The 15,371-nt window shown below is 49.3% G+C and overlaps 3 protein-coding genes across 3 annotated transcripts; 2 read left to right on the top strand and 1 right to left on the bottom strand.

The window, feature by feature from the left end:
• Nucleotides 1–4,847: 4,847 nt before the first annotated feature.
• BKA55DRAFT_502486 (uncharacterized protein) lies at nucleotides 4,848–6,090 on the top strand (the record flags this gene model as incomplete). Its single annotated transcript, XM_046186924.1, has 2 exons — nucleotides 4,848–5,619; nucleotides 5,669–6,090. The coding sequence occupies 2 exons, from the start codon at nucleotides 4,848–4,850 to the stop codon at nucleotides 6,088–6,090; spliced, it is 1,194 nt and encodes a 397-aa protein (XP_046054152.1).
• A 618-nt stretch (nucleotides 6,091–6,708) lies between these two features.
• On the top strand, nucleotides 6,709–7,219 carry BKA55DRAFT_535344 (uncharacterized protein; the record flags this gene model as incomplete). The annotated part of the gene is made up of 2 exons (XM_046189698.1): nucleotides 6,709–6,769; nucleotides 6,831–7,219. The coding sequence occupies 2 exons, from the start codon at nucleotides 6,709–6,711 to the stop codon at nucleotides 7,217–7,219; spliced, it is 450 nt and encodes a 149-aa protein (XP_046054151.1).
• A 448-nt stretch (nucleotides 7,220–7,667) lies between these two features.
• BKA55DRAFT_535343 (ABC-2 type transporter-domain-containing protein) lies at nucleotides 7,668–12,387 on the bottom strand (the record flags this gene model as incomplete). Its single annotated transcript, XM_046189697.1, has 3 exons — nucleotides 7,668–10,475; nucleotides 10,517–11,556; nucleotides 11,709–12,387. 3 exons carry the CDS (start codon nucleotides 12,385–12,387, stop codon nucleotides 7,668–7,670), a joined length of 4,527 nt encoding a protein of 1,508 aa, XP_046054150.1.
• Nucleotides 12,388–15,371: the final 2,984 nt, after the last annotated feature.

Genomic DNA, 15,371 nt, shown 5'->3' with positions numbered 1-15,371 from the left:
GAGAAAAGTCCCATCCGGGGAGAAGAAGAAGTTTTGCTTGTCATATCCTTTACAGGACGAAAGCAAGACCGGCGATGGCAGCGGCCATACCGGCGAAGGTCTTCTGGGCAGCACCGGCGGTCACAACGGGGACCTCGGGCTTGGAGCCAGTGCCGGTGGTGGCAGGAGTCTCGGGCTTGGAGGGAGTCTCAGGCTGAGCAGGAGTCTCTGGCTGAGCAGGAGTCTCGGGCTTAGCAGGAGTCTCGGGATGCTCAGGCTTGGCGGGAGTCTCGGGCTTAGCGGGAGTCTCGGGCTTGCCAGGAGTCTCGGGCTTAGCAGGAGTCTCGGGATGCTCAGGCTTGGAGGGAGTCTCGGGCTCAGGGACGACAACAACAGGGGGCTTGCCGGGGTAGACAGGCTTGGGAGGGTGGACAGGCTCGGGCTTGACAGGAGGGTGGACGGGCTCACACTCGCCCTTGGAGCACTTCTCGTAGGTGTAGCAGTCATCCTTGCACTCATCGAAGTAGTATCGGTCCTCATCGACATCGCAGACGAACTTGCGAGCGTAGTCGACAGAGTAGTGCTGGTCACGCTGGCACTCGCTGCCGTAGCAGACAATGCGCTGGTTGCACTCATCACCCTCGTAGTCGGCGTAGTAGCACTTTCCGCTGTTGCAGATCTTGAGCTTGCTCCAGGTGTCGTCGTAGCATTCACGGGGAGCGCAGAGGCCATCCTCGCAGACGATCTGCCACTTGGTGCAGGTAGGGCAGTGGACCTGAGGAGCACAGTAGTTACCGTAGCAAATGATGATGACATCGGTGGGGATGGCGGGGAGAACAGTGGTGACGGTCTGGGTGACGGTGGTGCCATCCTCAGTGAAGGTGACGGTGGCAGTGGTGGTGACAGGAGGGAGGGTCTCTGTCACGAAGTCGGTGTTGATGACAGTGTCAGTCTCACCAGGGTTCACACCGACGGCGACGTAGACGGAGAGGAGAACGTTGACAGCGACCTGTCGGCGCATGAGACGGTCGCCAGCAGCGAGACCACCACAGTTCTCATCAGGGTTGCCAGGGCAAGAGAGGTCACACTGGTCAGTGCCAACAGAAGGCGAGGTGCTGAGGTCAAGCTCACTACCACAGTAGCAGCTGTTGTCATAAAGACCGAAGAAGTTTGAGCCCAAGCAGGCATCAGCGCAACGCTCAGAGTCGTTCTCCTCAGAGGAGTAGGCCTGAGTGAAGCCAGGGAAGCCGTTCTCAGAAGAGAAGCAGCCGAGGAAGTTGAAGCCGTCAGGGTTACCAATGCCGCCGGCAGAGGTGCTGGTAGCGGCACCGGAGCTCTCAGTGCCAGTGACATCAGTGCCAGTGGTGGCAGTGCCAGTCTCAATGGCGCTGGTGGTGGTGTTGGCGAAGCGGGTTGTGGTGAACTGAGCAGCGGCCAAGTTGCCCATGGCCAGGGCGAGGATCTCGGTGTAACGCATCTTGACTTGTTTGATGGTGGTTCTTTAGAGCGAATGACTGGGGGTGTAACGACTGGAAAACAGCTCTCGGAAGAGAAGCGAGGGGATCGAGGGTGTTTGAGTTGCTTGATGATGAGGGAAGAAAGAAGTTGAGCTTTGGACGGAATCAAGCCCTCTCTTTATACATGATTTGGGTCCCTTACCTTGGGGCTGAGATTGTATGGGATCCTCCTAGGACCACAGACTAAGCCTCGCGCCGATAGTCTGTCTGGTCCTCGACGAATGCATCGAGCCCAACGCAAACAAGTCCAGAGTGCTGTGACTGTTGAGACATGGCGTTCCCGTCCAACAAGCAAAGAATGCAGTGCCCCTGACTTGACATGTCTCACTCCCACTCCACACTCTATGAAGCTTGTTGGCCCAAAATCCCCGCTGCTTGAGAATTTGGCTCTGCAGCACCTCGGGTTGTAAGATTACTCTAAATTCCAGATGTTAATACTGATAGCCTCTATCTCACTTGTTGATACGTGAGGCTGCTGACACAGGATTCTGCTGAGACACTCATCCGGATGCCCTGGCCTACCCTCCCTCAAAGGAGTAATTTCACATGAATCGAAGCACTCTGAATTCCTCCATGTTCGACTGTTTCTTGGATACCGACGGCCCATCGGCATCAGATTGGTAGCCAAGAAATAATTTCTCCGCATGCGCACGATCATTCCTGGATGCGTCAAAGCAGCACTCGCTATCAGATCACACTTTCTCAAAGGTTCCCCTCCTGTAAGGTTTGGCAGATATGTGACGAGTGTTTAATCTCCATCAACCAAGAATGTACGTCATTGGTCACCAGAAATAGGCAGAGCAATATCTGGTGTGTTTTGTGGCTCCTCCAAAGGCGACTATACTCACTTGAGTATCACTCACATAGCGTTTTCAGCGGTTGGAACTTGAATCGGACAAGGCAAAGATCAACCCTGTTTCGAAACCGTTTATCAGACCCCTCCCTCCCTTCGGCCGGATGCGAGCATTCTTTAGCACAATCCGGGGAAATAGGATCCGAAGGTTTCTTCATATCTCGAAAGCATTTGCATATGAGTGTTTTGTTTTGGGTTTCTCGTCCATGTCCACAAGATCGAGGCACTGCATCCCGGAAGCTAATAGATGATCCACAAGGGGGAAATTGCGTTCGTGAGAAGTGGAAGAAAGGTTGGTCTTACGAAGGGAGAGCTGAAAGCTGGTATGAGACATGAATCAGTCTGAGGAGTTGTGTTATGCGGGCCGAGGTTTTTGCGGAGGCCGCCGAGACGGCCGTGCTCCGGACGGGGGTCTAGGGTAGTTTTCGACAGTGGAACTCAAAGTCCATGACACTTCAACAGGAAATGATCAGGAAATGCCTCAAAATAATGGGGATTTTTGTTAAATCTGATGTTCATTTCGACGTTTCTGGTATCGCCAAGCTTAATCTAAGTTTATTACTGCGGAAAGAGTTGTAACCGAGCGTTGAAGTTCTCGTATAACCTTACAAGAAATATCACTGGAATTCACGGCTCGTATCAGACCAAGCTTCAACTACTGATTGGATAGAGCTCAATACACTTTCCAGGAATTTTCAGCTAATCCACTTCTCGCTTGGCGATAACTGATTCACATCTGCTAAGAATCGACAACCCCACAGTAGATCCCTTGGATGCAACTCATCCAAGGAAGCTTGTTAAGTTTGAGTTAACATGGATCACTGTGATAGCTTAAACAAATCGGTACTCGGTAGTCTCGGAGGCTCGCCAGAGCCCTACGGCAACAACCTTGTCTATTTCCAGAGCTTGAAGACTGATACTAACCAGTCGAGTCATACAATCACTTGACTTGCTCTTGATAGATAACTTGGTGATGATGATCTTTCTATGACGTGAGTAGAAGCTTTAGCTATCGCATCCGTTCCAACGTCAATTGCTCCTGAGTGATAACATCATGGAACTCCATTTCCAGTATCATCCCTCTCCGGATCAAAAGTTGCCGTGCCAAGTCGTTGATATTGCCATCATGTACTACAAGATTTCATGCAAGGTACAAAACACCCTTTTTTACGCCTCTGTTACACAAAGGTATATCAGCACACTGTAAAAGAATATCCTCAAAGCTCCTGTTCCTGTCGATCAAATTAACGTATGGCAACGTTGCGCCTCGTATGTTTGATCACCAACTGCAATGCTAAAATTGGAAAGCCAAGTAAAGTTGCGACAACAACATTTGCTGGCGAGGAATGTTGGCAGCGCGTGCCGTTGGAGCCATTCCCGCTTCTGATCGGAGCTTATGTTGGTCCGCTATCGTGGGAAAAACGCCCACGATGCACTAATCTCCTCTGTCTTCGCTTCCGATGTCAGGGAGGGCCCTTATTTGTCGCCTTATGCAAGCCGCTTAATTTGATGGCTTGCAGAAAATTACATATTAAACTTTCTTATTTGACATGCAGAGTGGAAAGCCTCTCATTGTGCCAAGGCTCAGTAAGGGAGAGACGCATTGTTTTGTCTTTTGGGTTGGTCAAATCTTGCCCCCTTGCTTGGATAGTCTCACATATTGAGTGTTAGTAAGTTCTTTTCTTTTTCTTTTATACCATCTAACACTTTTGGGTCCGATCTCGATGAAACTACTGAAATGTAGAAGGAACACACGTAGAATGTTGCAGGTCTTGGTACTGCGGTATGCTCCAAGTGAGACAGGAGACTTTGCCCCTTGGTTAGTTGCTTGGACATTGTCATTTCTAGGCTTTGAAAACGATTGTTGCCCCTGTTTCCTTTGGAACAAAACAACTTTTGTCAATAACATCAACATTGAAACTGGTAATGTAAGCATCATCAGTTTTCTCGCCCTCGAGCAGTTCAATTTGCAGGCTGGCTTCCCTTCTTTCATCATGACTGACAAAGATCAGGCTTCAAGTACCCCATTGAAACACAGCAGCCGAGATGTCATGAGCAATTGCTGCAAAGGCCATTTGCGCCTTGCCTGTCGTTCCCATTCTTTGAGGCTCTTCGATGACATGTCGGCTACCTTCTGAGTTGCCATACTGGCCCATGCTCAACTATGTGCCTTTCTTGCATCGCGCTGTCGAGTACAGGCAATATTTGATAAACAATTCATCTGTTCTACCGCTTCTGTTCTGTTCATGAGTAGACATGAACTGCAAACATCGTAACCCTAACCCTCATCTCAACAGCCGTGTCTATCAACCGAAGATCTGCGGAGGGGGAGGGGTCATATGGAGACATGCTACTCTCAACGCAGTCATCATTGGACCATTGATTGGCCCGGCTTTGCTTGGGGAAATACCCCATGTCATCATGCCCATGATAAAAAGAGCCATGATGGCTACTCCCGCAGCCATGAAACCGCTCAATTGACTCTCCTCGCGCTCAAAATGACTGTCACAAAACTCCCCTTCCACGCCGACCACATCGGCTCTCTCATTCGCCCTGACGCGCTATCTCGCACCCAGGAGCAAGCTGATGCCGGTCAGGTCACTGCTGAGCAGCTTGCTGCGACGCAAAAGGCTGCTATTGCCGATATCGTGAAGAAGCAGCAGGAACATGAAGTCCGCGCTATTTCTTCCGGTGAGTTTGATCGCAAGTACTACTTCTCTGGATTCTTTGAGCGTCTAGGTGGTTTCCGCGAAGTTGAGCCTGTTCCCTGGGATCTCGTCCGTCTCTCTGCGCCTCCCATTGCTGCGCTGAAGAAGGCTGGTAAGCAGTATCCCATGGCTGCTCTTTGCGAGTCCAAGATCGAGTACAAGAAGAGCCCTTACCTCGAGAACTGGAAGATGCTCCGCGAGTGTGTTCCTCGTGAGCAGTGGGCTGAGTGCAAGTTCACCATGCCTCCTCCTTGCTATTTCCACCTGAGACTTGCCTCTGGAAAGTGCTACAGCCCTGAGGCTTACTCTAACGATGAGGACTTCTTTGCCGATTTGGCCAAGGCTTACCGTCAGGAGTTCAAGACTTTGTACGATGAGGGCGTGCGAAACATCCAGATCGACGACCCCACTCTCGCCTACTTCTGCTCTGATGAGATGCTTCAGTCTCTGAGAGATGAGGGTGTTGATCCTGACAAGCTGTTCGACACTTACCTCAAGGCTCACAACGATGCTATTGCCGACCGACCTGAGGGTCTACACGTTGGACTACACGTCTGCAGAGGTATGTTTCTCAGTTCATGACGCCGGATCCACTCACTTATACACCACAGGAAACTTCTCCAAGTCCATGCACTTCAGCGAGGGTTCATACGAGAAGATCGCCGAGAAGTTCTTCACCGTCCTCAACTACGACACCTTCTTCCTCGAGTACGACAACCCTCGTTCCGGCGGTTTCGAGCCCCTTCGCTTCCTCCCTAAGCACAAGAACGTCGTCCTCGGAGTCATCACCACCAAGGAACCCGAGCTTGAGGATGCTCAGGTCATCAAGCACCGCGTGCTCGACGCTGCCAAGATCATCGCTGATGGTCAGGGTCGCAGTCTGGAGGAGGCTCTTGAGCAGGTTGGCATCAGCCCTCAGTGCGGCTTCGCTAGTGTCGCTGTTGGTGCTGAGGGTATGACTGAGGACAAGATGTTTGCCAAGCTCAAGCTTGTCAACGATGTCGCTAAGGAGATCTGGCCTGGAAAGGCTTAAAAAGTTGATGTTTTGAAAAATTGTTAAAGCAAAGAAAAGTTGTACATAGGCTTGGGGATTTGGGAGTGACTGTTGCATAGCGTGGTGTTGAACATGGTGTTGAAAAGAAAGATGAATGGCGACTTATAGCACTTTGACTGCTATTAGGCTTATGTGCTTCTGTAAAAATTGTGCCTATTCAATAGGTGAAGGATTTGGTGATGCTATTAGAGAGCCACCTGTCTACCTATCCTCAACTCATTCTCATCTGCCATAACTACACTCGAACCTTCAGCACTGCAACAGTCCATAAAAACATAAGTTCTTCTATTTCTTCGGAGGGAACCTCAGAGGCATTGTGACTCATATTTTCCCACACAAAACTTAATCAATCTTCGGCATTATTTTCCGAGAAGCACGCACGAGCCAAGTGGAATATCATGGATAAAATGATCTAGACCAAGAATTACAACCAACAACCAACAGAAATTATGAAATGCACCCATCAACTAAACATTTGTAGCAAGGGTAATTTAGTAGAGTTCATTGTATCTTTCAGAGTTTAGTAGCAGCTTTCCTTCCTCTACCAGCTTTCTCCCGAATCCTTCTTTACCTCCCATTATTTAATTACGCCTCAAGATGCAGATATCTCAATTTACCAATATTGCTTCTTTTCTCTCTCTAACGGCTGCAACAGTTGGTAACGAAAAATATCCTTCTGTTTGATTTGTTGCTCACCATCATAGTTACAACTATCACAGGTCTATGGGATTACACTTGGGAGCAAGAAATTTCAGTCGACGACTTGGCATGCTGGAGTGAAGATAAAGACAATGTCATCAATTTTATGGGCTGGGAGTCTCCGAAGAACCTACCACTTGTGATTGCGGGATACGAGGGTGTTGACGGGCCACACTCTCCATTGTGCTATACGTACTGGGTACTTGAATATGAAGGCCGCCGCCAGGCAATGCTTGTTCTCGACCACGCATTTTCGGGGTTCGCAACTGACTATGAGACCTTTGTATTACTCACAGATGGCAAGGCTTGGAGGACTGGGAAGGCGAATGTCACTACTTTCCACTCCCTGGTCTTCGTGACTGTGGTATTGGGCCTGAGCCGGCAGAGCAAGATCGCAAGACTGTTATAGGCTGATATCAACTGTCTGAGGAACCTAGCTCTAAGGAATACTCGGGTTTGGTGAGTATGAAGACTCAATAGTACGTCAGACGTTGAGTGGAAGATGACACTGCAACTGGGATGTTAGGAGTCCTATCTTCATTCAACTCAACATGATAGCAACGATAGGGTGCTTGAACCAGAACTAATACACAGACATCACCTCAATCAAATGGGCCAAAGATTTTAAGAAAAGTTCATTGAAAGGGGTATGGGTATTCTTCCTCCATCCCACATCTGTGTCCATCCCATCATATTACAGTGTCTAATAAAAACTCATATGTACATGTTTGGCAATGCCATGCCATCTATATGCAAAGGCTCATTCACCCTCACAATCTCTAGTAAATAAACAAAAACCCTCCAATCTCATACACAGTACAAGAGTTTCATTTTTTTTTCTTCAATTTTTTCTTCTTTTACTCCTTCTTGGTCTTCTTCTTGAAGCTCTTCTTAGGCATACGCGCAAGCCAGTAGATGAACAGAGCGGCACCCATGTTGAAGATGATGTACACCCACAGAAGACCAAAGTTGCGCCATCGGTCGGCATAGTCGATGTTAACGCCGGCGAGGTATGTGTTGGTGTACTGGACTGTGCAGAACTCGCAGTTGGAGGTGGCCTCGGGGTCCACGAAGTAACCGCCGACAGCCTTGATATAGTCGCCCATGTACTCAATGCAAGTCGAGCCGTTGGGTGGTGTGATGGGCACGAGCTCGTTGCTGGCGCAGGTGACTTCGGTATTGGCGACACCTGTTGCTAACATGCCTCCAACTAGATATGTGAACGGTGATACGTAGTACATGAACTTCCAGAAGCCGGGTAGAGTTCCCTTAGGAGCGAGGACACCACAGAAAATCAGGCAGAGCATGAACAGCAGGTTAGCAACGTTGGCACCACCCTCAGCTGTTTCGAATCCAGCGATAATCATGGTCGAGAAGGTAGCGGTAAAAATGAGGAAAGCCAACAGCAACAAGAACATAAGGGCACCACGTTCGGTAGTTTGACCGGCGTCAGAAGCGTTGTTGTAAAGACCGACAGGGTAGTACCAGCCAAAGAACATGATAACAGCCATCAAACTATTCCAAGGCAATTCGACGATAATCTGCGCCAACATGAAGATTTTCCATGAGTAGACCTTAGAAGGACGCTCACGAACCTCGTAAAGGGAACGCTGAATGACGAATTGAGGCATAGACTGTTGTACCAGTTGACCGAAGATAGTGAGAAGGTTGAAAATAGCGAACATCTGGTTCTGAAGACCTTGGATACTGTTGGGGGCTCTGAAGAAGACGAAACCGATGAAGAGAGCGACGAGAGAGCAAAGAGCGGCCTTGGAATAGATGTAGACGGGAGTTCGCCAGTACTGCTGGAAAACACGGAAGAGGACCTCCTTGAGTTGGACCATGAAAGGAGCAGCGAACTCGCGATAGCTGCCGTCATCAACATCAGTATCCTCAACACCCTGTTTCTCTCGCTTGATACGCTCGAGTTCAGCCTGGACATCTTGGTACTCAGGGCTGTCGCGCCAAGTCTGGAACCAATCAAGTTCGGTGTGAGATCCGGGAGCAGCACCAATAACTTCCAACATCCATTCAGCAGGGTTAGCCTCAGGGGGGCAGGCGTGTCCACCATAACGCTCAAAGTAGCTGGTCATGGTCTTTGAGTTCTCACCGATATCACCAAAGTAGACAGTCTTGCCACCCTTAGCCAAGAAAAGGAGTCGATCGAAGCGTTGGAACAACATGGCAGAAGGCTGATGAATAGTGCAGAGAATGGCTTGACCCGCGTTTGTTAACTTCTCAAGAAGATCCAAGATAGCCCAAGAGGTTTGAGAATCGAGACCAGATGTAGGCTCGTCAACAAAGAGCAGCAGAGGAGGCTTGGCAGCAAGTTCGACACCGATAGTAAGACGCTTACGTTGCTCGACGTTGAGACCTTCACCAGGAACACCAACCACGGCATCGGCATATTCTTCCATATCGAGGAGCTTGATAACCTGTTCCACATAGTCGAGCTTCTCCTGCTTGGGGACGTGAGCGGGCTGGCGCAGGAGGGCACTAAAGTTGAGGGCCTCTCGGACTGTCGAGGTCTGAAGATGGAGATCCTGTTGCTGAACATAACCGGTCTTGCGCTGGAAGGACATGTCTCGAGGGTTACCATCGACTAGCATCTCGCCTGTGATAACACCCATAGAAGTACGGTCGGCCAAACAATCAAGCAGAGTGGTTTTACCAGCACCAGAAACACCCATTAGGGCAGTCAGGGTACCAGGCTTAACCCAACCATCGACATGATCCAAAATGCGACGGGTTTCGTCCTTGATCTTGACCTCATAGCAGACATCGTGCCACTGGAAGACCGAGGTCTGTTCCTGGAGCATACCGCCATCCTTGTTGGTTCGGCTGCGGGTTCGCTCAGCAGTGACAACGGGACCAATGTGAGCCATAGCAGCCTCAGGGTCGCTATGCTTCTTCTCAGCATTGGCGACGGCAGCAGGCTTGTGACCGCGTCGGTAAACCAAGACTTCACCCTTGGACTTCTTCTCGGAAACGAGTTCGGCGGCAACCATGTAGGTGAAAGTGAAAAGAACGATCCATGCGATAACGATACCAAAATTGCGCCAGCGGTTCTCCCATCTGTAACCAAACTGCAGTTCAGCGTAGCGGTCACCATTGACGGCAGCTCTTCCTGGTTCAGCACCAACAGCACTGCACACACGGTTTTCCGATGCAACATCGCCATATCCGGGAACCGAAGGGTTAGGAACGAATTCGTTGCATGTGTAGTCCCGATTATGGAATTCGTTGACAACGACAGCTTCAAAAGCGTAGGCGATGGGGTCAATCCAGTATAGCCATTTGCACCATCCGAGCATATAACGCTTTGGAATGACGAAACCAGTAAAGATGACAAGATCCAGAATGAGAATAGCGGCAGGGACGAGAGCTTGGAACAAACTGCGAGTAGCGGACGCAATGGTACGGAAGATCATTGACATGACCAAAACCACAACGAAAGACATGAGGATGAAGAAAAAGAAGGCTCCTGGCTCGCGCTTGAGGTTTGTCATGAAATAAAGCGTAATGTTGAAAACGATCGTATTGGCGATTTTATACGGCATGTCGCACAGCATCGAAGATATAGCTTCTGCAGACGGATGATATAATGCATAACGACTATGTTTTTCAACAATTGGACGTTGCGCGTACAGGGCGAGAATCTGATACTGTTAGTTTTGTTCATGAATGGGATTCGTATCAGGCTTACCTCGAGAGCACTTGCGAAAGCGTTCATCAAAACAGCAAAGAACAGGAGAGCACCACGCTGGAAGAAACTGCTTGAAGTTTCATCCAGGTTGTAGAAGACGGAACCGATAATAAGAGCCATGACAAAGTTACCAATAAGAGAGCCAACAGTGATACCAGGGTCACCCTTGAGTCGCAGCCATCCACGCCACAGACAAAGCTGAATCTGCTGGGAGTAGGAGAGAGTGTAGGGAGACTTGGCGCGCTGTCGCTTAGCCTGCTGAGCTTGCTTGGAAGCACGGAAAGCCTCGGCGTCGGGGCCATTGATGGGGTGAGCGACCTTGTAGTCCTCAATCTCAGCCTGCAGGGCCTTGTACTCGGCGCTGTTTCTCCAAGCGGTAGCAAACTCATCAGGGGTTCGAGGAACCTTGCCCTTGAAACCATCACGCACAATTCGCTCGTTAGGAGCAGTCATGGAAGTGAGGAAATCAGGGGTGGTCTGGCGAGGAGGACACTCGAAACCCAGGTTGATAAAGTACTGCTTGGCGGCATCAGCGCGACCAAAGAAGATTTGTCGACCCTCGTAGATGACAGTGGCTTTGTCAAACAGGTCATAAGCGCTCTGAGGTGACTGGTAGATAGACACAACAGCGGTGTTGTTGAAAAGCTCAGTTTGAAGACGAAGGGTCTTGCAGAATTCGATGGCGTTGGCGGAGTCGAGACCTCGAGTTGAGTTATCCCAGCACTGCAGAGGAGCACCAGACAAGGCAGCCTCAGAAATGGTAACACGCTTGCGCTCACCACCCGAGACACCACGGATGTACTCGTTACCGACGCGGGTATTGACGGTGTGAGAAATACCAAACATAGCCATGACAACATCTCGGAGGTGATCGGCGAAGTCGTTTCTGTTCAAGCCCTGGGGAAGCTGGCGGGGCTGTCGAGCTCTGGCAGCGAAGGTGAGGGTATCGCCAACAGACAGCATAGGGAAATGAACATCAATCTCGGCGGTGTAGATAGCCTCACCGCGGTGGTGGGTGTGCATCTCCTTGGCGGTCATACCTGTGGCACATGATGTTAGAGATACTGGTTACCTGGGCGCATGTAGGTATGAGTTGTGTTGCACGCGACAAGCCCGTTGCTGATCGCAACAAAAGACCGAGTCTCGTGAAACCAAAACACCCCTTTTGTGTGAAAGTTGCGATTCGACTCACCTTGGTAGTTGAAGTAGGACCCCTCATCGACGTAGATACCGTTGAGTTCACCAGCGATGGTCTTGAGCGTGGTGGAGCAACCAGCACCGGGAGGTCCAAGAACGACAAGCATTTCACCCTTGTGCACGACGCCATCGAAGTTGCGCAAGATATCAATGCGCTGTCGCTTGCGACCAGTCATTCTGCCAACGAGATCACTCAGAGAGAGCCACACATTTGCGACATCACCCTGGTAATCGCTAGCACCACCATAACCATAAACATTGAGGTTCTGGTAACAAACACCAGCGGATCGGAAACCAGCGCCGTCCTGGTGAACTAACTCCACAACAGACTTTGCCCATTCGCGAGCGTTAAAGTTGGGAGAGTTGGGGTTAAGAGGTGAATCCTCACCGGCCTGGAAAGGATTCTGTCCGTTGGGGTGAGTGCCAGAGGCATGCGAATAAGAGCGAGCAAGGGCCTGAACGATGGAGGTTCTTCGCTCCATCTCTGAATCTTCGTCTTCTTCATCTTTACCCAAAGTGTCGGCGGGTGATGATGAGGGTTTCTCGTTGATCGCTTCATCGTCGGTGTGCTTGTCGGCAACAGGCACATGGTTACCAACTGAGCCTGCGCCTGGAGCACCCTGCCTTGCAGCAGTGGCGTCGTTATTAGCGTTGATCCCGTAGAGCGCCGACATGATGAATTGTGACGGCTGAATCTACTTGGGATTCTCGCAATTGAGTGTCGAGGTTGGGTGAGTGATACCCCAGTGACTGCAGTATTTCGTATCGTAGTTGTAAGTTGGGTGTGGAATGTTGTTTAATATGCGAATTGGTAGTCGAGTATTGTGGAAGACAAACCAATTCAAACAAAACAACAAGAAAAGAAAAGGTATTAAAAGGTAGGTATTAAGGATCGACAATGAATAGACAGCCGATCATAAGGGAGTAAGCAGTTCCGTAAAAGAGGAGTGTGAGAAAAAGGACCCTGGACAAAACAAAACTGAACAGGAGGGAGGTCAGGAGAATATGTAAAATATGAATGAGCTCTCTCTCAGTTCGTCATGTCCTCCGTCGGTAAGCTAACCTTACAGATGAATGGAGATAAACTCGCGTGGATCATCCAAGCAAAGGTCCACCTGTCGACTAAGCCTGAAATCGAAGTGTAGACGACAAGGGGTGTGCACGCCCAGCTAATTCTAGCGCAGCTTTTGGAAGTGCAAGCGGGTGCGGGTGCGGCTGCAAGCCTCAGAGGTAGGGGTTGTTTCTCACTGGGTTGGGTTGGCTGTCAACGATTTACCTGGCGGCCGCCCCGAGTACAGTACCTAGGTCACTGCTAGGGATTGAATCTGTATTTAACCTCTTTTTTTTTTTCCTCCTTCAAACTCAAACTGACTCAAGATATCGCCATATTATTCCCAGTTCTCAGTCCGCAACAGTTGATCATACTCGTCAATGAGTCAACGCCGTAACAAAGTCCGCAACTCTTATCCACTACGCCTCTTCATCTCCCCGGCATTAAGAAACAATTTGCCCTTTCGCACACTATCAACAACCCGACCCGATACGCAATGACAATTTAGGCAATCATAGAGGGGTGCGCTGTTGAGTCAAACATTACGGTGCTTGTTTACAGCGCCTGAGAGTGAGAGTGAGGGTGAGAGACAATTCTTGGCGGATAACGGGTACCTTCAAACTCCGACACTCCAGGCCATTTAAGCGAGAGAGGATCCCGGGAATGGGAGTGAATTGCATACATGCCCCACTACCAACTCCGCGCTTTGGTCCTCGTAGGCTCGTACCCCTGGATGCCATGTTATTCGTCGTATTGCACTCGCATACAAATGATTCTGACTGGTAGCGTAACTGTAAGATTCAACATTGCGTTAGAGGCTCACCTAAGCCACAAGACCATCAAAATCTGCATTCTGGTAACCATTAAACGGTCAGTATTGGCTCATGAATATTCGCATCCGACCCTCTTCTCTTGAAACATGACACTGGAGAACTCTATCTCGACTAACACAGCTAATCTCATCTTCTACCGCGCTGCATCAAACCCTATTTGTCGCGCTTATTTTTCCACCAAGAGCCCTACAAGATCTAAAAGGCAATATCATCTCCCCTTGTAAGGAGCACTGATCAAAGACTGTTATTTCCAACAAGGACAGATCTCTCCGATCTTCTCCGCAAAGATAAAAAAAACTTTGTTTTCATATCCCAACTTCAAACAGGATGCGAAACCGCGTATTCATCATTCGGGTCGTTACAAAAACCCGTTGGCCGACAGCCAATTACACGTTACAGCGGATGGAAGATCCCCCGGTAAGGCGGAGCTGACGACTCTGATTGGACAATGCGCATATATTGGTGGTGATAATCTCACGTATTCGAGTCTGTATCGGAAAATACATTCCCTTTTATCTGAGCTTTTTCTTCTCGCCAAACGATCCGACAGGATGGTTGATTCTCATAAAGCTTGGCCGTCAGCTCAAGAATTCTTGTTGTTGATTAGATCCATCGAGAAACACCAACGCACGGTTAATGTTCGTTGTTAGTGGTAGCTTGAGCTTACTCCGTATTTCTATCGGGGTCTTCCAAGGACCCGACAGCCCGTCCCCCCGGTCCACACGGCCCGCTAGTCAGCTTGAAATGTCAAAGGCTTTTTCAGTTGCTAAGTCAATTTTGACCCCCTTTGTTGCCATTGTGGGGTGTTTGCGATCCATGATGAGACTGCAGATGACAGTGATGACTGCGTCTTCTGTTGCAATCGAATCTACTGGTATCAAGCAGGGTTTTCTTGCTTCTTGGTGAATGCTAAAAACTGACAATTTTGCTTTTAATGGCTAGTAACATGAGAGCATGCGAGCAAGTTTCTTTCAACGATGTAGGGTATGTTTGAAGCAGCGAGTCGTAGACAAGTCTATTTAATATGATATTCATCATGTTAGCATGTCCAACTTGAACAAACATGGCTTAACAAGACTTAGATGCCTTGATATCTTGAGGCATGGTCAAATGTCGCAATAGAAATTATTTCTAGATAATTCTACTTCGATTGGTACAATCGAGATCCGATCACGCTTGACGATCATGTCTCATTTCCAGTCCATTATTACCTTGGCGCTTCTGGCCCCAAAACTCTCTCTGCATGCTACGCTGAGAGTTTATATCCGATCTTAATCGTCTCTACAAGGCATATGCCACCTCAGCTTTTCATCTGAAACTTCATAACCATTCTGCCATCTCAACTTCCATCTCTGAACCCATGGTGCAAAGGACCGTCAGACCCATACATCTAATTACACCTCACACCATGCGCCACGAATCCGAACGCGACTTTTGCGAGCGTAAGATGAAAAGACCCTCAAATCTTACACCCATTAAACGGTCCCTGCAGGCCTAACGTTCCTCAAGCAAGGGCTTGGTCGATCATTAACGAGGTCCGCTAGAAAGTCCGCTCCACATCGTGAATGTGCTCCAATGTGCTCAACAACACGCAAACTGCGCACTAGTGTCAAGCCATAAGATTTTAAACATTGTGATACTTCTTTGTCTTTGCGCTGTGATTGATATGCAGGTGGGCAATGCAGGGGTAAGAGCTGACCGGATAATGTTCGTCCGTAAGCCGCTTACTACAGGACGTGTAAAAGTGAACGTGGGCTGCGGTATTTTGGCTGTT

Source organism: Fusarium redolens (assembly GCF_020744475.1).
Source record: "Fusarium redolens strain MPI-CAGE-AT-0023 chromosome Unknown BKA55scaffold_3, whole genome shotgun sequence".
In the NCBI taxonomy this organism is placed as follows: domain Eukaryota; kingdom Fungi; phylum Ascomycota; class Sordariomycetes; order Hypocreales; family Nectriaceae; genus Fusarium; species Fusarium redolens.
Note: the sequence above shows the minus strand (reverse complement) of the source record. Positions and strands in the feature narration are given on the sequence as shown.